Below are 19,929 nucleotides of genomic sequence, written 5' to 3'. Positions count from 1 at the left end.
AATGAAACAGTCAGTCAGAGACAAGAAGCCCCCACCTAGAACATAAAAGTAATTCAGAAACTTCTCTTAAGTTCACAGGGTCTCTTTTGACTTGAAATGGGGCTTTTTTAACCTCTCCTCAGCATTTAGTGTGAGTACAATCTGCATTTAAATCAGCAACATTCTGAAGCCAGCGCACACCTATGGGGGGGACATTCACATCCAAACCTGAGTTTAAACCTGAGCGCAACAGAAATCCACTCTCAAAATACTCTGTATAGGCCCTCAAAGTACACCGAGCCTTTTGTAGAGACAATCAAACAAAGGCGTGACGTAACGTCATCATGAAATGATTTGATACAAAATTTCATTGCACTTTTAATCCGTAAAAGGGAGCGTTACAGCTGCCATGTCTTGACACCGGAAGATAACTGGTGGTCCAAAACTCAAATGACATAGTGTTGCATCCCGTCTTCCTCAGCTAAAAGCAAATAAGTTTTGGTTTATTTCCATCTGAAAAAGTCCTTTGCTTGGTTTTAAAATATTCTTGCGTGTTTTTAATGCAAAGCATGGACATGTAAGTGGTGATTTAGTCACTTATTGTCATCAATCATTACCAGCAGGTTTGAAATGTTTAGGCTCGTATGTGCTGAGAGGACAGCACTCTATTGCCTCAGACTTTTCTTAATAGTGCCACAGCCTGCTTTTCTTCAACATGCCGTTTCCGTAGGAGCTCCAGCGTGGCCAGCTGGGACGCCTCCAAGCCCTCTAAGTAAGGAGTTTGTTCAACGAAGCCTTCGGGCTGATGTTTTTGCCTCTGCTGTCGTTGAGACTGGGAGGCAGGAGGTTTGGCTATGCTCTTGGCATATTCCAAAGCCTACGGTTAAGGGAGAAAAACCAAGACACCCATGTTAAGTGGTTGCTAAATACAGTAAACAATACAAGTGAAACAAATGAAAAATAAATGTCTCCGAAAATTTGCCTGCCATTGTTCTGTTTCTCTGATGTAAAGCATGCTGCATGCTTTGGTTGTAAAACTTAACTTATAGGAGAAAGTATCAGGATGCGATAAAAAAACCACACAATTTGGTCCTCAACCGGCCTTAAAATGGGGTAAATACAAGTTCAGATGATAACAACACATGACACATTACACTAAAACAATAGACAGAAGCAGCATGTGAAAAACTGAACCCACCCCATGATTCAGTGGCTTCTCACATCACTGTGGGGGAATTTTATGATGGATGCTTGGCCTTGACAAAGTAATAATCTGAGGGCTCTCATTGTTATCAATTGTTGTATATTTAGGGAAACTCCTCCAAGAAAAACCTGGGAAAACTATTCTTTTTTTCATCACAAAACGTTAGCAGTACTGTTTACCATCTTGTATGTTTCAGTCATGGGTTTATATTACCCAAACCTTCACGAGACATGAGTTTGCAGTATTTGACTGTGATGACTCATCATGTACCGCTCCCAAGCTGTGCGAGGCCAGTTACACAGGATGAACAATGTAATGTTTAGTGACTCGATATAACTCCCCAGATAAATACTTTGGAACAAAGGACAGAGGATTTAGTGACAAAATCCAGACATTTTCCTCCGTCAAACAACAACAAACAGACCTGTGTCAGGCTTTACACTCATGGACACTCAAACACACTCACATCCACTCAGAAAGAAACAGACACACATACACACACACCTTCATCCTGGGAACTCTCTTCTCATTGCCTTCTGGGTCCCTGGTCGGAGGAAAGGGAATCCTACTTATCTTTTTGTTCTGCTCGCGGATCACGGTTGAATACAGCCTCTGTCGTTCCATTTTCTCAACACGATGCTGGTGAAAGAGAGAAGCGGCGGGAGAAAGAGAAACAGAGGCAGATTATAAAAGGGGATTTAATTAACTGAGCCATTTCTCCCTTAAGGCTCTTCTCTTGTCTATCCCCTCGGCAGAGCCTCTCCACGAAGCCCAACAAAACCAAACACTGCAAGCCTTTCAGGGAGCCCATCAACGTTTACACATATCGTTCGCTAATAGGCTTGGCCCTGGAGATGCACTGGGCTCAATCTAGTGGAAATTGGCCAAACATGCTCACTTTTTACAGCTGGGGATGAACAAAGGAGACGTCAAAGCACAAAGCGCACTTAACTTCTTAAAGGTACTTTCATTTGCTTTGTAAATGTAATTGTATCTGTGCAACAGCAACAGGAATTCAGCCGACTGGAAGAGGGCAGCTGGTGGACATCAGGATTTAGGAAACAGCACTTTGGGACAATTAACCATCCCAACAAATTCTCATGGCATTTTTCTGTATGACTCAACTATTTGTGGCTAATTAGGATTAATTTACTCACGTAGCCACAGATGAATCACACGTTGCGGCATGTCTGTCAGATTTGGAAGCTAATATTCAATTTTGAGTTGAAAAAGTTGATGAAAGGACAGAGAGGCTTTCAGAGCTGAAAAACATAGTTACATGTAAAGACTTCTACCTCATACTGATGAAAAACTCTTCATAAGATGGATACAAAACGCAGCTCATCTTCTCGCCGTCGAAAGGCGATGAACATTTGTCTTTTATTTTCCTCACTATGTACTCTACATCTTGATTGAACTCTGTTTTGAGTTTATCAAGGGAAATATTTCTGAAGATTAAACTGCCTTCCGCCTATGAACGCCTGATAATTGTGACAAGCTTAAAGAAGCCGAAGAGAGCCTCTGACCTGCTCCCAAAGGTTGGGGCATGTTTCTGTGGCCAAGTGTTGCCGATGTGTGTGTTTTGTCTTTATTAAGACAAATTATTTTGTCAGCCAAACTAAATGTTCTCCTTTTCATGTTGAACGTGCCACTTTTTATCCTCAAGGTGTTGCTTCATCATCAGGAAATCTGGTTCTATATTAATTGAATTGATTTGACATTTAATTAAGTTTTTTTAGATTAATTTCGAAATAATTTTTTGTGACTGTGTTCCAGACGTCTGATCCCATCGTTTCTGAGGAAGTTGTTGTGATCAGATTTGTGACTGTTGAACTTCTTTTCCACTTTGCCAAGAAAACCTTTTCAAGAACATAATAATAATAATAATAATAATAATAATAATAATAATAATAATAATAATAATAATAATAGAAAATATCACCTGGTCATCACTAGGTCTTTAAATTAAGTAAATACAGCCTCAGATGAACAACAATGACACAATAAACTAAGGCATAAACTAAGGCAAGACACATAAGCAGAGTGTGAACAAAGAGTTTTATGTAAAGGGTCATTTAAAAATGATCTATTCCACATGAATTAAAAGAATAAGAAGCAGCCAGATGTTGTACACAGTAAGTGTGAGAACCAGCATTCAGGTGTGCGTTAGCACAATGCCAAGGAAGAAAGACATCAGCGATGATCTTAAAGAAGCAATTGTTGCTGCCCATCAATCTGGGAAGGGTTATATGGTCAATTCCAAACTATTTGGAGTCCATCATTCTACAGAGAGAAAGATTATTCAGACAGCTGTCAATCTTCCCAGGAGTGGACGTCCCAGCAAGTTCACCCCAAGGTCAAAAACCCAAGAGCTACATCTCAGACTCTACAGGCCTCAGTTAGCATGTTAAAGGTTAAAGTTCATGACAGCACAATCAGCTAAAGACTGAACAAGTATTCTTTGTTTGGAAGGGTTACAGGAGAAAGCCTCTTCTCTCTAAAAAGAACATGGCAGCACAGCTTAGGTTTGTAAAGTTAATTCTGAACAAACCACAAGACTTCTGGAACAATGTCCTTTGGACAGACCAGACCAAAGTGGAGATGTTTGGTCATAATGCACAGCAGCACGTTTGGAGGAAACCAAACACAGCATATCAGCACAAACACCTCATACCAGCTGTCAAGCACGGTGGTGGAGGGCTGATGATGTGGGCTTGTTCTGCAGCCACAGGACCTGGACACCTTGATTTTATTCCTTTTACAGGGACAACATTTTCACTTATTAACTAATTCTAGGTAAAAAGGTCAGTGAGACGGGACGGTGGCTGTGATCACTTACTGCCTTCTCTGTGGGTGCACCTCGGGCTTGAAGTTTCATATCCGACTCCAGCTGCTTGTCGTCTTTCAAACTGTACGCCTGAGAAAAAGAGAGAGGGGAAGTCTAAAGTTTGAAAGCCGACAATTGTTGAACCCTGATTGTGCAAGATTGTGATTTTATTTCATTCTCAGCCGTACTTTGATGCGTCACACAGTTCTGTCAAGATACCAGATTTTCATGGCCAGAACACTCACAATAACGATATTACTGTGATTAAACTGGCCATCTTTGTTATTAGTTTTCTTTGTTTTCCGCTATTATATGTTTATTGCCAACACAATATCGATATTTCATTGTTTTGATATCACGATGTTAGGGTCAGGTGAATCAATCCACCTCTTTGGTCTAGACTAAAACACAGATATCACTGGTGCCCATTGATGTCTCCTGATGACTGTGTTGATGACTTCCATCTGGAGTCACAACCGAGCCACAGTTTCCATCTTTCCTAAGGAACGTCTCAAAACCTCCAGAGCGGATTCCCAAAAATCCTTTCAAGACATTTTCAGTTCAAAAACAACACATTCTAATCACTTTGGTGACCATATGAATTGTACTCTGGGACCACTTTGAGCTCCATAGTCTCACATATGGTAATATTGGTTTAAATGTTGACAGTGATGTGTTGCCGTGTATTTTGGTTCATGGTTCATACATTCATGTTCCCCATTCAGGGTGAATTGGAATAACCTACTTTGGTTTATAGACCAAATACCCAAACAAATACATATCCTATCAGCCTCAGCTGCACTGTCAATAGACTGTACTCTCAGTGCTTGTTTTTTTTTGTCTGCTCAATCATTGTGACATTATTAGGTTGGACATTCATGGCAAGCTGAGGTTGAAGTGTCAATTCACACAAAAATGTACTATACTCGTTCTATTGCAGATGGTGGTGATGTTTTAGTTAATGATGACCATCACACACAATGATGGTGTGTGTGCGTAAGATTATGAGTACAAGGCCGCATGCAGTCCACAAGCTGTCACAGACAAAAGGGAGCTAATCGCTCCAGATTGTACTGGCTGCTCTTTGGTAGGAGGATTTCAGTTTCCTTCAGTCGTTGGCAATGGACACAACAGGATACCTTTCTTTCAAAGCCCTCTCCCCTCTCTCCAACCCTGAAGTCACACTCATCTGCTTTTATGCCCCGGCACTGCAGCCAGACTGCTTTACAAATTGAGCCTATAATCTCGTCAGACATGATGTGTAACATGGTGGGAAAGATGGGAGGGGTGGGGAGTGCTAAAGGAGGACTATGTGATGGGTTCAATATGGACCCAGCTCAAAGAAATGGAACATTTCTGTCTTTCCTGTTCGCAAAATGGTCTTTTTGTTCCATCTTCATGTCTGAATTTCCCCACTTTGCCAACAATTTACACCCCAGTTTTTGTTGGGGATATTTTGTGTGTACCGTTTAATTATTGAGCGTATTATCAAAAATATAAAATCTTTTTTTTTTACCACCAGCTGAGACTTAAAGAGCGAACACACACAGGGATCGGATCATTGCTTAGGGATTGTCTCTTATTGCATATCGAAGCCCGTTTCACCTCTCAGACCAAACTATTATTACTAATAATATAATAATAATAAGTATTTTTGGAACAGTTACTGGTATTTGAATCGAACTTGCGCACTGATGTAGATGTGGTGGAGAACTAATGAGAGAATGACTGACTCACTTATTTCTCAGGACCCACCTGTACAGCTCAGCCAGACAAACCAGGACAACAAGAACAAGCTAAATCATTAAATGCAAATCGGCATCTTTAGTGGCCCCGTCCTTCACAGACTCCCTCTCTTCTAATCACTTTATCCTCTAACACATCTTCAAATGGCTTTTCAGAGCATGCAGCTCTGTGGTTTATATAGTCATCATCTTATAGCAATTAAGTGTATCTTAGTGGAGCTAGACAATTAGCCTGATGTTTTGTGCCCTCAGTCACCAGAACACTCCGGCTGGATTAAGGAGTCCCCACACGGAGACAGCTGAGGGGATTATTTGGGACTTCAAAGGGACATTTATTTGTGTAACCTCTCATGTACGTGGGGATTAAAGGCCAATGCCACTCAATTGAAGAATTCATGTGTCACCTTTGTTAGGTGAAACTGCATAATGTGTTCTTTTTTCCCCCAATGTAAATGTGTTTGTTAAGAATGTGTTGAGTGTGTTTTTGGACCAAAGTTTAAAATGCAAACAGATGAAGGACTGAAAAGCAGCAAGCTACTCTTAAAGTAATCTTTTAATTAGTTTTATATATATATATGTTTTTTTCCAGCTGTAAAACCTATGTAAAGACCTATTGGGCCACTACTATTTATGATACAAAGAGAACAGGTCTGATAGCATTAATCTGTCACAATTAAGGTTTACAGGTTGTTTTTTTTTTGTTTGTCTGTTTGTTTTAAGAAAATTACTAGTTATATGTAAACAACAAACACAATATGCAGAAATTGTGACCACATCTACAGTACTGTGAGAAAGTCTTGAGTTATCTCTAAAATAACTCTTTCAAGACTGTTGCTAGAAGAACAGGAGCAAACTTAGAGCACTGATCCTTTGAATCGTGCACACATAAATGCAAATACAGAGTTTGTATAACTCCAACGAGCTTGAAAGTGAATATTTGTTCTGAGCACCTTTATTCTCCAACACAGTGTGAGCCGTCTTAGACCGGCTTTCTGTCATTTCTTTAAGTAGTCTTCAGGAATAGTTCTCCAGGCTTCTTGAAGGACATTCCAAAGCTCTTCTTTGGATGTCGGCTGCCTTTTGTTCCGTTCTCTGTCAAGATGATCCCACACTGCTTCAATAATGTTGAGGTCCAGGCTCTGGGGAGGATTCATCCCTCCATAAGACCTGTTGCCACTGATTTTCAGTCCACTTATTGTGTCATTTGGCATAGCTCAGCCTTTTCTCCCTGTTTCCCTTCCTTAAGAATGGCTTCTTGACAGCCAGCCTTCCATGGAGACCATTTCTGATGAGGCTTGGGCCAACAGTAGATGGATCAACTGAAGGTCCAGATGCATCTCTCAGGTCCTGTGTCAGGTCTTTGCTGGATTTTTTTCCTCTTTCTTAAGTACATTACTTTCAGATACTGTTCATTTACTGTAGACAGTTTTTTAGGCCTGACTCTTCTTCTTTTGTCCTCCACTTGCCCAGTTTCCTCAAAATGCACACCATGCTGAGATATGCCAACTTCTCAGCTAATAGCTCTTTTGGGAGTCACCGTGTCTGCGTAAAAATACTACCCGTCAAATCATATTTTATTTTACTTTTATTTTGTTAATTGATGTAACTAAAGAAATGAGGAAAAAAATCTTGTGTCTTTTCAACAGGTCGCATCTAACAAAGTGTCTAAAAGTTTGTCACTTTAAAATATATTCGTGTTTAACAAGAACCAGAGTGAAAATGAGTGAAAAAGCAGCCAATGTCCGATGACAAACTTTGAAAGACCTTCAGAAAGCCTGGAGAACTATTGCTCATGCGCTTAGCCTGCTTAGAAAAGAAGATGCAGAAATGAGGGGTATTGATGCAGTACTGTGTATTCATGCATGAATTATACCAGGCATACTCACAATGCCTATCAAAGGAATTAAGTAGTCACATATGTTGTGTTTGTTTTTTGTGTTTCAATCTGTATGACATTGAGATTAGATGACAGACAAACACATGCATACAATCACACTGATTTAAGACAGCAGATGAAAACATTCTGTACTTTCAGGACATGAACGACCCTCACAGACGTACTAACCTTGCAAGTTTCTCTCGCTCTCATCTGCTTCTGTTTTTCCATCTGTCGCAGGTAGCCGCCTATGTTCACACTCTGACCACTGCACAGCTCAGGCCTTTTTTCTGTCATTACCTTTCCAATTGGGGGCAGAACTGAGTAAGGGCTCGAGACCTGGGATAATGGAGTGGTGGGTGTCCTGGGCACGTTCTGCGCAAATTCCTCACCGCGAATCTTATTCGGAGACCCCCGGTCCTCCCCTTCACGGGATAATGGACCCTTCAATGCCGGTGTCCTGCAACAGAAATGTATTAATGCATAAATAACCAAGCGTCCTATACCAATACACAACTAAACAAAGAATATTTGTTACTAGCATATGGTGGCATTTTCTGTCTCAGTGCTGGAACTTATTCACACAACCTCTTCTTCTGCTAATATTTGATTGCATCACTATCCAGTTTTTCTGAGATACCAAACATCATTATCTTTCTCGGGGGTGTGAAGTGATGGCAACTTTTAACAACAATCAAACACATGAGCCTGTGAGATTAGTCACAAACTTAATTGCTAGTTTATTCAATCTGTTGGAATTTGACCTGAATTAAAGATATCGATAAGCAAATGCGCTTCACACATATGCCCTTTTACCAGCTGGCCTTCAGGTCATTTTTGGAAGCGTTTGGAAGTTTTTGGAAGTGTGGGCGTTACTGAAGGATGATAACTAAGCAGCGAATGGAAATGCACGTCGATAGAAGTGATTAGATCACTTCAATCGGACGGGTGTTGAGCAACACCATCGGAACAAGAGAGCGTGTGAGGGAAAATATTCTCCATTCCTGCAACTTCATTTGGAATGCCAGCAGGTGACGTTATCAGAACACATTGATTTCTAAACCATGTTATTCGTTGATTGGAGGAAACGGCAGACCCACCTTATAGGTAAGTCCAAATAGTGCACCTCTCTGACAGTGGTTAAGCTGAATGGTGAAGTCTAATGGCTACAGCATGTGAAATGAAGAGTTTATTTATCAAAGTAAACCTTATGAAAAAAAAAACTTTTCCTAAACCCAAGAGTGCATCTTAAATATTTAAATCGAATTTGACAAGTAATCAGGTTCTTATGTGACCTCTGTTGTGTTATGACCCTTCGTCATATGGTCTACTGTGTATTGTTACGCTGTGCTCTGTGTTTGTGGATGTGTGTTTCAGCTGTGGTGCGTAACTTGATTGGACACGAACTATGCTTAGATGACAATTGGGTTGATCCAACCCAACCTGGACATTTTAAATCCACGTAAATCAGACCATTATGGTGGATTTTGCTGCAGGCTGACTTGTTGTATCACCAAACGGTGTCAAGCGAACTAACAACGTTCGTTTAGAAACCTCCACTTTTCAGCTGACAGTGAATATGGCTCAGAAATCTAATCATACAGTCCCTTGCTTTAATGCTGATCATTTCAACAGCATTAGTGTGATTGCAATCTTTAGGCGGTCAAAGTAAGTAAATGGTAAATGGATCAACTTCGCCATTGCTCACTGCTATTCTCCAGTATCTTATGAGGAAGTTGTGCACTTACTGCCGACATTCCTGAGACATCTGGGTGGATTTTCCAGGATCTGTTTGACACGCTGGTGACACGTCAGCGTCAGCTAAAGAGCTCCACTCGGTATTACCACGAAGAGATGCCAAGTTGACGATAGAATTCTGCCCTGTCTGCTGGAGTACTGGAAGGAGATCAGATGGAGTTCTGAGGAAGATGTTGAGGTAGACCGTAGGTGGCAAAAGCTGCGATGAAGTCTTCCTCTGAGGTTTTAGAGAAGTTACAGGAGCTGGTTTTGCAGACACAAAACTGAGACTGTCCCTTTTCTCATCTTTGACCTCAGGGGCAGATGGCTGCAGCTGTTCGGAGTCGTTCGGGTTTTCTTTCTGCTGGGTTTTCCCCTCTTTCCCGATTTGAGAGACCTGTGACTAAAACAGGATTAACAGGGTGAGAATAGAATTCTTCAGCGAGGTGTAATAATTTGACCACGACTGTTTTAAAGGACTTTAAAGGCGCAGGTGTGTTAATCACGATGCGACGTCCAAGGCTGAAAAATGAAGCCACTTCCATACACAGCTTTTTAGATAGGCCACTTATACTGGTTTCAAAAGTGAGTCAATCCCAGGGGCAGTTTGTCCACTTACGCATCCACAAAAGCAAAGTCCAGCAGGCATGAATTCAGACAAAGGCTGTCACAGAATCAGATATTCACTGTACAATTATGATGGCCAAAAGCATCAACAATAACTCTACAATCGTGACATTGAAAGAAAACTAGATAAAAAACATTTTACTTTCAGGTAATTAGTCTTTTTTTTCTTTTTTGCAACTGAATTTGCAGTCAAAATAGGGAAAACTGCACAAAAACTCAATCATTCTGCTGAGACCAAATCACAGTACCATCATATGTGTGTTATCGACAGGATGCAAGGTTTACTTTGTGTACAATAAACTATCAGCCTGCGTTGTTGCACAGTTCTAAGACAAACTGCTCATCCAAAAAAGCAGCCCTCTGGGGAGGAAGGACATTAATTCTGACTGTTTTTGCTTTTGAAGAAACACTTTCTGATTCTGAGTTCACACGATGTAATTTAACAACGGTTTATGATTTAATCATTCCGCATTTAGATGGGAATTCTGTATTTAAATGTTGAAACTGTTGGAGGACTCGCCCAACTTTGACTCATCAGGCTGCAGCTCATGATGATAATACAACACGGCTGATACATAATAGGATATATCTTGTATGTGGATGTATGTAGTCCATCCATCCATTTTCTATACCCCTTTAATCCAGTTTTAGGGTTGTGGAGGGAGGGCTGGAGCCCATCCCGGCTGTCATTGGGCGAGAGGCGGGTGAAAAACACAGGGCCACACAGACAAACAACAATGCACGCTCACACTCACTCCTCGGGACAATTTAGAGTCACCAGTTAACCCAACACATGTTCTCTGACACGAACATACTCAACTGAAACTGTTTATATTGATGCTTTCGTACTGTTCAAAGACAGAGTTGTCTGAGAGAATTGTCAGCCTCTCTATGGACCTTATAATGTGCTATTATACACTTCTGGTTTTTAACTCCTCTGCGTACCTGTGATGTATTTACTTGTAAAGCACAGCGAGGGGCTGTTTCTAAAGGCGGTGTGGACGCCTTTAGAAACAGCATCAGCTCCAAATCAGCCCATTTACACAGCAAAGACAACAACAGACCAACAATGATCCCCGAGTTAAGAGGCACAATTCTTTCCCAAGGGTAAGGAGTGGCCGTCGCGCTTCTTTGCATGATCTGAGCAAATTATTTAGCTGGGGCTCCGTGAGTGTGTTTCTCATGCATCTAATGCTGCTGATTTAACAAAAAAACAGATTTGCCCCGTTGCAGAGGGGAAATATTTACACTCCTCTGTTGGCAACATGAAGGTGGCCACTCCAGAGCTGGAAATAATGATGTTTTCCCAGTCTTTTCCATTTTCACTCCAGATCCGCTTTTTATTTTTTATTTTTTTATTTATCATCTATTGAAATAATCTCTGGCAAGGCCTACGGCAACAATTCCAACAGTGATTGCTTCCACCTTCTCTGGCGAGGTAATTAAAATACAGAGCAATGGCATCTATTGTGCAGCATCCAGGTAGCCCCGGTAACACTAAAATCAAGCTTTCATATGCAACACTGCAAAAAAAAAAAAAGAAAATAAAGGAAAAACAACCAGATTTTGCTTCATTTTCACACCATTGTCAGCCACATGATGAAAAGAACCAAGAGGGCTCCTACACTAAACTGTTATTCAGCTTGGGTGGCGAAGTGTCTTCCGGACTTTGTGCGCCTGCTGTGTTACTGCAGGCACACAAAGAGAAACCAACATGCTGCTGCAGATAGGTGAAAATATAAGCATCTTTTATGTTTTCATCACCCATGCACTGCGAGTGAAATAGGCTCGACAGCCCATCAAAACCAACACCTCCTCAGAGGTATCAATACCGCACCATTTCCATCCACGCCTGCCTTCTTCGACCACATCATATTACATCAATTTACTCTTTCAGTCGCTGCTAATGTATCCGTTTTGTGGCAAAGAAATATGTTCTGTTAACACTGTAATGAAAATCATTTTGTTAACTTCAGGGCTCCCCTCAGTGACAAAGGACCATCTGAGTGGATCGATGGTATTGACAGGCTAAAGAGTTTTTTTTCGCTGAATGTCACTAATTCTCTGAGCGGGAATAGGTGAAGGTCAGAAGGAATGATAGGATCCAGATTTAACATTTCCATCGATGGTGGGTTTCTGATCGCATCTAAGAGCGGGAGAGGTTACTCGTGAAAAAAACGCCAGACTTGAGAAACTTCAGCCCGACGTTCCAAACGCGCGCATTATATGCGTTGAATTGCACTCGTAGAGCAGCAGATTCCCCAGTGCTGAAAAAAAATAAATATCCAAACATGTCGCAGCACTCAAGTGCAGGCACTTCTTTTATACCTTTAAGCAAATCGTTAGGCTTTGGGTGATTCCCAGAGACACACAAGAAGTCATTATACGGATATTTTAGACAGTTCGGTGCTGTTACAGATGATAAACAAGCACCGAGCAGGTGTTTGAAGATCAGTGGCAGCTGTAACTGACTACTTTATGTCCAGCAGTGTGCACACACTCACACACACACAAACACCTCTCACCTTTACCCATTCCCACTGCCATGGCCGTTTGACAGTCATTACAAGAATCCCAATCAGCTGGAGCAAATGATCGAGTAAGAATTGCATTATGAGCACGGTAAGCTGTGTAATATCTTCTCTAGCAAATTGGGAGGCCCGTAATTGCTTCTCTGCAAGAGGATGTCACAACAAAGTCTGGCAATTGCAGCTAGCTATATTACCTCCTGTACCCGGGAAACATCTGCTTTTTGCAATGAAGACTTCAAAGGGTCTGTGGATCTTGAATTGCATTTAGCTGCTATTGTGGCCAGCCCAGGTAATCTTGATTAGGTGTTTAGACTGAGACAGGGTATACAGTGGCAGAGAGCTTCCAAGAGCTTTGGACTAAAGCTATTAAAAGATTGTACATTATGTTCCCCCGGCTTTGAAGTGAGGGCCTGCAAGAGGAGAAGGGACTCTGAGGGCCGAGTGCAATAGCAGAAGATTGATCTGCTACTTCTGTCTTATATCAAAGGAGGCCCGAACCCCGATGAAGCCAATCATTTCTACTGCCACTCTCCCACTTGGCAGGGCTAAACATTTGCTGCATTAGGAGATTGTGTACATTTAATAACACGTCTAATTATCCCAACTTGCCTTCAGATTGCCGCTCTCCTCGGAAGACTAAATGGGGTAGTTTGAAAAGGCAGAGTAACAACAAGCTCATCCAGACGCGTACTGATTTGCAAAACCGACGCTATTCGCACACATAAGAAGATACAGGCGCACAGGTGGGAAGAAGCAGATAAAAGTGAAGCTATTCCAGTCATGAAAATCAGTCTGGGATGTTTACGATTGCTCCTTAAATGTAACGTTTTCCAACCACGTAATATTAAGAGTAGGTGATAAAATCATCTCCAGCTTGTTAGATGATTAATATGTAAATTTAGGCGTGTGAAAACAAACAGCCCTATTCCACAGAGGGGAAAAAATCATCAAATGTGACAAAGAGACATTTCAGACTGCATTTTAATGGCTTTCCAGAGAGCATCTTAAGTGATAGCTTGATGTTGCTTGGCCAAAGAAAGAGAGGAATGCACAACGCAGCTCTGGCCAAACAAGGATGAATCAAAATTAAATAAATCATGATGAATAAGTTCAGTAGTCAAAGCTAAAGGGGTCCAGCAAGAATTAAAGAGCCTGACTTTTTATTTTTTGTCTATGCAGTCTATAAGCCCGATCAAAAATGCTTCGAAAACGATTGGAATCTTTTGGTCTTGGGTCAAATTTCACGATCAATCGTAATGCTGCAGTGAGCTAAAATAAATGTGTTTCACACCATTCAATTCCAAAATCTGCCTTTAACTGATCTGCTATCAGAATAGGTTATCGACATATTATAGCCAACTTTGCCACACCGTGCTCAACTCAAGATTAATCCTACAGTTAACATACTTTATGCAAATAACTGCCCCTTCTTTTATGTCCCATGAACCCCCCCCCCTCCCATTGAGTAAGACATGTCTTTGTGGGGATCAGGCAATAGAAAACTAATGGGCGAATTCGGAGAGAAGATGAAAAAACACACGGGTTAAGGAGAGGAAAAGGCTCTGCTTACTGCTGCACACAGCTAACAGCTCTTGACTATGTAAATGGTGATGATATGAGACATTGTGGAGGGCTGGGGCTCAGATGGGTGAACAAGGTTGGGGGTATTATAGCCAGCAAACAATGTTGTGGTCTGACAAATGGGGAGTGTAGGCCATCCTGACCAATTATGCCACTGTGCCAGGTGCAGGGATGCCTAAGAGCCCATTGGTAACCATGCGTCTCTGATGTTCTTATTGTACACATCAACTCATAATAAGCACTGCATAGCCAGACATGCCTCTATTTATGCGATGCAGGAGAAGGCAGATAAGAACAGCGAGGCTTCTTTGTCAAATTAGCTTTCCAGTCTCGGTCAAAGAAAACATCACAGGACATCCTTGTAGTATTTGTCTGATATGACAATGAAAAAGCAGTGCAGATGCCATCAATATTGATAAATAAGTACAGGCTTAGCTGATGCAGAGGGGGGGGGGGCAAAGAAAGTAAAAAGAAAACCAGTTTGTCTTCAATTTTGCCCACAAGAAAGCATTCAAGCACCGGCTTCTTTACAGAGTTTCCAAAAGGACCTTTCAAAAGTAAATATACTGACCTTTGCCTTCCTCTTATCACATAAGTACACAATGGCTGGTCAGGAGTCCACAGTAAGGATGCTTCTGATTGGACACCAGCAGTTATCAGACGATATTCGTACTAAATACTGTCATCAGCGGTCACTAACGAGCCTGATCGGAAAGTCCGATCTTATCTTCCAAAAAAGTTCCCCATCGAGCATCAATCTGAGCTAGAATTGGAGCCTCCATCCGGTGCAGTTTTTTTTTTTTTAAACACACAACCGGAAAGTTGAGACAGAAGTTCAACTTAAAGATAAGTGGCACACAGCTAACCGGCATATGGACACAGGCTGGATTTTTTTTTAAGCAAATGATTTTATTCCAACTCTTCTTTCCTAAAACGGGAGTCGTTTCATACCATAAGAAAACTCCATTTGTTAGGCTCTGAGCGGGTCCCATTAACCATGAACATGAGTGCACATGTTGCCTCGTGATAAATCCGCTGCCGTCACATCATTTACCTTCTCATCTCTTAATGATTTGAATCATTTTGTTATCATTTCATGTTCTGTTCCTGGGGTCCAGGGACCAGAGATGAAAAAATAGCCTTCTGGCTACTGGTGCATTTACATTTATGTCTGTTAATGTGCTCTGTCTCAAAAATAAATGAATTAAATTAAAATTCCAAGTATTATTAATCTAATACACCACTTTCCAGAGTTGCTTGGGCTCAGTGGCAGCTACAACCAGACAATTCCTTTGTTCGCTTCCAAAACAAAGAAATCTAAATAGAGGCAAACATGTATCAAAAGATCAAATATGAGTAGTCCATCCGTCACAAAGATGGCCTGTAAGGTTTCTGGAAATTACCAAGAAAATCACTAAATCTAGGTTCAAAATACCAGTATCACATTCATTCTAAAATTTCTGGAAGTCTGTCACCAGTCAAACCTCATCTGAAGTCATGTTGGCGCGACAGAAGCTCGGTGGCCTCACACTCATTATCAGTGCTAGTGCAGCTCCTGGTGTCTGTTTCTATAACTGCAGCTTGCCTGGGAGTGACCGGAACAGTGCTGCGTGTGGATCTGTTGGTCAGAGGCTCTCACAACAAGCAGGTCGCTCTGGTGAAGATAACTTTGCTCTATGTACGCACCTTTTTCACAGCACGAGGCCCCCCCTGCTGAAGCGCGAGGGCCTTCGCGTAGGAGCCACATTTGGACACGTTACGCCCCAGGGTTATTTTGTTGCTCTCCACTATGTTCCTCGCCACACTTGCTGGCTTTATGTTTGTTAAAAGCTTAGGACTCGTGAGTGTGGATGTGCTCCTGTCCTGTGTCTGAATGGCTCCTCCCTTTGTGGGTCTCAGCTCTTGCTGGCTGCGGTTTTGAAAGTCCTGGATGCGCACAGCCTGCGTATCCTTTGTCAGCTCAGGAGGCCTGCCGATGTTTTCCCCGTCACTGCCGCCGCTCTCTTCGCCGTTTCCTTCAAATCCACACTGCAAAGTGTTGCGACTTTCATTCTGAGAAGAGGAGCTGAATGGTCCTGAAAGCTCTGCTTCCGGTGATCTCAGCTGTGAAGAAAGGCTGGCAAAGCGGGGGGCTGCTGGAGGGCTACTTTGATCACTTTGTGAGTGTAAGTGGTACGACTTGTGGCTTGTGTCACCGACGTATCTGTAGCCTCCTTTTATTAGCAGTCCCTCTCTGTCCCCACACGACCGATTAGACGTCTCTTTGAGGTTTTGGTAGTGCTCGTCCACAGAAATGTGTGCACTGTCCCTGAAGCGGCCAGCTCCCTTAAGGTTTGTCCTCCAGTTGGGATCGTAGCGGAGGTCAGAATAGGCAGCGTCAGAGAGCAGTGGGCTGCAAAGTTAAAAAGTTAAGTTAGGAAGTTACTGTCTTTTTCAGTTGATAATATCATATAGAATAGTCTTAATTATTGGTAATTAATTCAAGTTTTCGAAACCGGTTTTATAGATGATGTTTTTGAGTCCAAACAAAGCATTACACACATATGAAAGCCCCCGTGGGCCTGCACTGAGAGGTCAAACGAGCAAGGGGCATTACACCATTATTGAAATTATGATGTCCTCAAACAAAGAGAGCTCGGCGTTATTAGAGACTTTGAAATTGAAACAGATGAGGGGGATTATGAGCCTGTATTTACAGATAATTTTCGTATTTTCACCTCCAGGCTCACTAATGAGAGAGTATTTGAGAGCTACTAGCGAGGGAATGGCTCACAAACGGCAATTTTCAGCTTATAAAATAGCCTGAAAATTGCAGACTAAAATGCTCTTTCTGATGGTGATGAAAAGATCTCATTAAAATAAATAGCAGAGAGCCTCTTTGTTGTGCTTACTGGGAGGACGAGGGGAGCCTAATTCTCCTGCCGTGATGTTGTGTGGTGGTGGTGGTGGAGGTGGGAGGCGGAGGGGGGTGGGGGGGGTCGCTAGGGTGTAGAGCCCTTCACTTCGATGAGGCCAAAAGGGTAAGGGATGTCTCTCTAATGACTCAGACTCAAACAAGTAGGAGAATGCATTACAGGCAACATGCAGCTGGGCGTGATGCCTCCAACGCTGGCCGAACACCACGGCGTATTATTTCTTGCTCAGGATACACATGCATGAGATACAAAAGCAAGTGAAATATTTTGAGCAACTCTGAATGGGAAAACGAAAAAAACTGGCCAAACAAACCACGTCCGACAACCCCGTTGCAATCTCTGAAGTGAGATAGGTGGAGATTATAGTGAAGAGGGATGAATGGAGTTGCCTAAATAGGAATGTTCTGCTTGAATAAGGGATGCCCAATGGATTTGTAAACTATAAAGTGGCATTGTGCGAAAAGGCTTACTCGCTTTGAGAAGGCAGCAGAGGGCTGTGATGGGAAAGCGACCACGTCCACTTCCTCGCCGCTGTGTAATAGAGGCTTTTGTGAGAATATGTCATGGTCATTTTCCTCTGAAACAATGCACTTTGGAGGCGGACTCGCACTTGCTGGGCATCGGCGGGGGTTAATGACTGGAAAATTGAGACCGACCCTAGTCTGTTCGGAGGTAAATGACTATCTGTCAGTGTCTGAAGGGAAGGGAAGAAACAAAGGCGCAAGAAGACAACAGAGGAGAGCGAGATGCCTACCCTAGCGGTAGAAAAAAAGAGAAAAAAAAAATCCCCTTTAAAGCAACAATGATTATCCCTAATGGCCCACAGGTGAACACTTACCGTGATCCACCCAACAGAACAAAAATCTAATTTCCCTCAAACAAAAGCTTATATTTCCAAAACATCAGAATTAGGTTATTCTCACTGAATATACCATCAACGCCTGTGTTTCACTGAATCACTGACACCTTTTTTTTTTTTTTGGCAGTGATGAATGGCGGTTATTCATCCTTTATCATCCCGGTGCTGTTTAAAAGTAAAAGGTTTGATTGCTGCTGCCATCCTCTTTGTTGTGCTCCATCTAAGCAATACTCTTATCTGCTTAATTTGAATTCATTTGCAACAGACAGCCAAAGTGACAGCTCAGTTCAATGGAAAGCTGAACAAGGTCAGGCACAAATTCTAACATGGTCAATAGCTTAAATAATTACATGTTTGTAGAATTCAGTCCTCTCAGCCAATTTTGTATTCAAATTTTTTTTTTTTCCAATATCTATACCGCTCATCTATCTCTGTGGCCGTCATATGGGAGATGAATTCAATTCAAAACATAAAAGACAATTATTACTGTTGGGGTTTTTTTTTACCTAAAAATAGCAACGCCACTTTTAACAATCAGTCACAAACACCATAGAGTAATTACTGCCATCTACTGGCCACATCGTGTCACTGCGAACCGAGATTCATATTATAAAACCTCTGTAATAAAACCTCTTCATTTTAGCCGAATGGCAGAGGCAGTGAGTGGAATATGAAGTCCGCGCTTACTGTTTCTATAGGAATTAAGAGGGTAAGTAGCGTTGCTGATGTCTTGATTTTTGCACAGGTTATCAGGCACAAACTTTCATCTCTTTTTGCACGACACTAAACTAGTGACTATTCAACCAGCCAGTTCCTCGCCAGTTAGTGCAGTTTACCTTTCTCCCTCGCCATCATCTGCTGCCAAACATTTAGTCTGGACGCCATTGTTCTTGGTCTGGGGATGTGCTGCCACTTCTAGGCTATCATAAACCTCAAGATCCTCAGTTTCATCTTCTTTTGCAGCTTGATTTCGTCCATCTCTGTACATTACAATGTGAGCGTTCTCCTCTTCACTGAGTACAAACTTGATTTGATGGTGCTGGAACGCTCTCTCCTGAGCCAAGCTCTCAGTATCCGACAGCACAGAGTACCGCAGAGAAGGAGGCCTCTCTTCCTCCATCTTTAATACGGGACACGTCTTTCCACGGTTGATGCCTTCATCCATGTTTTAGGTGAGCAGCCTGCGTCATGAAGATCTTATATATGTCACTGTCAAAAATAAGGAAGAGAGGGTCACTTGTAAACACTACAACCAACTGAAAAGAAAAGCCTAAGACACACGAGGACCTGATCTGTATTTGCACTACCCAGCTGGCACCTAACTCAAGGGATGAGCCAGTGTAACAGACAACTTAGCTAGAAACTATTTTGAATAATATCTTTAGGCACTTTGTTACTAGCAGCCTGTTACGAAGACACATCATTGGTTCCCATTTATTTAGCTGCATCTAAGAAAAACACCACAGTTAACACAGTATAACAGACGGAAAATACTATTTTTGCAGCAACAAGGTGATTCCCAAAGAGCTATTAGCTGAGAACTTGGCATATCTCAGCATGGTGTGCAGTGTGTCCTTAAAACAGTTGAGGAAACTGCACAAGTGGAGGACAAAAGAAGAAGTGTCAGGCCTAAAAAAAACTACCTGAGACCTGACACAGGACTTGAGAGATTCACAGAAACATTCAGTTGATCCATCTACTGTTGGCCCAAGCCTCATCAGAAATGGTCTCCATGGAAAGGTGGCTGTCAAGAAGCCATTCTTAAGGAAGGAATGACACAAGAAGTGGACTGAAAAGGCAGCAGACAGCCAAAGAAGAGCTTTGGGATGCCCTTCAAAAAGCCTGGAGAACTATTCCCTGAAGACTACTTAAGGAAATGACAGAAAGCATGTCTGAGAGGGTTCAGGCTGTGTTGGAGAATAAAGAAGCCGAGACCAAATATTGACATTAAAGCTAAATAGAATTGTACCAGCTCTGTTTTTGTCCTATTTACTGTATTTCCATTTATATTTGTACATGTTTTAATAAACTGCTGCACCTGGTTCCAG

At 41.9% G+C, this 19,929-nt stretch overlaps 1 protein-coding gene across 1 annotated transcript; it reads right to left on the bottom strand.

Annotated features, from left to right (window-relative positions):
- Positions 1-652: 652 nt before the first annotated feature.
- Positions 653-19,046, bottom strand: jhy (junctional cadherin complex regulator). The gene is given in 9 exon segments (XM_072374411.1): positions 653-856; positions 1,688-1,822; positions 2,473-2,478; positions 4,023-4,100; positions 7,821-8,095; positions 9,328-9,385; positions 9,388-9,771; positions 15,794-16,499; positions 18,718-19,046. Coding segments are annotated over 9 exon segments (2,175 nt in total).
- Between the last annotated feature and the right edge of the window lie 883 nt (positions 19,047-19,929).

The sequence above is a fragment of the Leuresthes tenuis genome, unplaced genomic scaffold (assembly GCF_036924035.1).
Source record: "Leuresthes tenuis unplaced genomic scaffold, fLeuTen1.0.hap1 SCAF_21, whole genome shotgun sequence".
NCBI classification, from domain to species: domain Eukaryota; kingdom Metazoa; phylum Chordata; class Actinopteri; order Atheriniformes; family Atherinopsidae; genus Leuresthes; species Leuresthes tenuis.
This window is presented reverse-complemented; position numbering and strand designations above follow the sequence as displayed.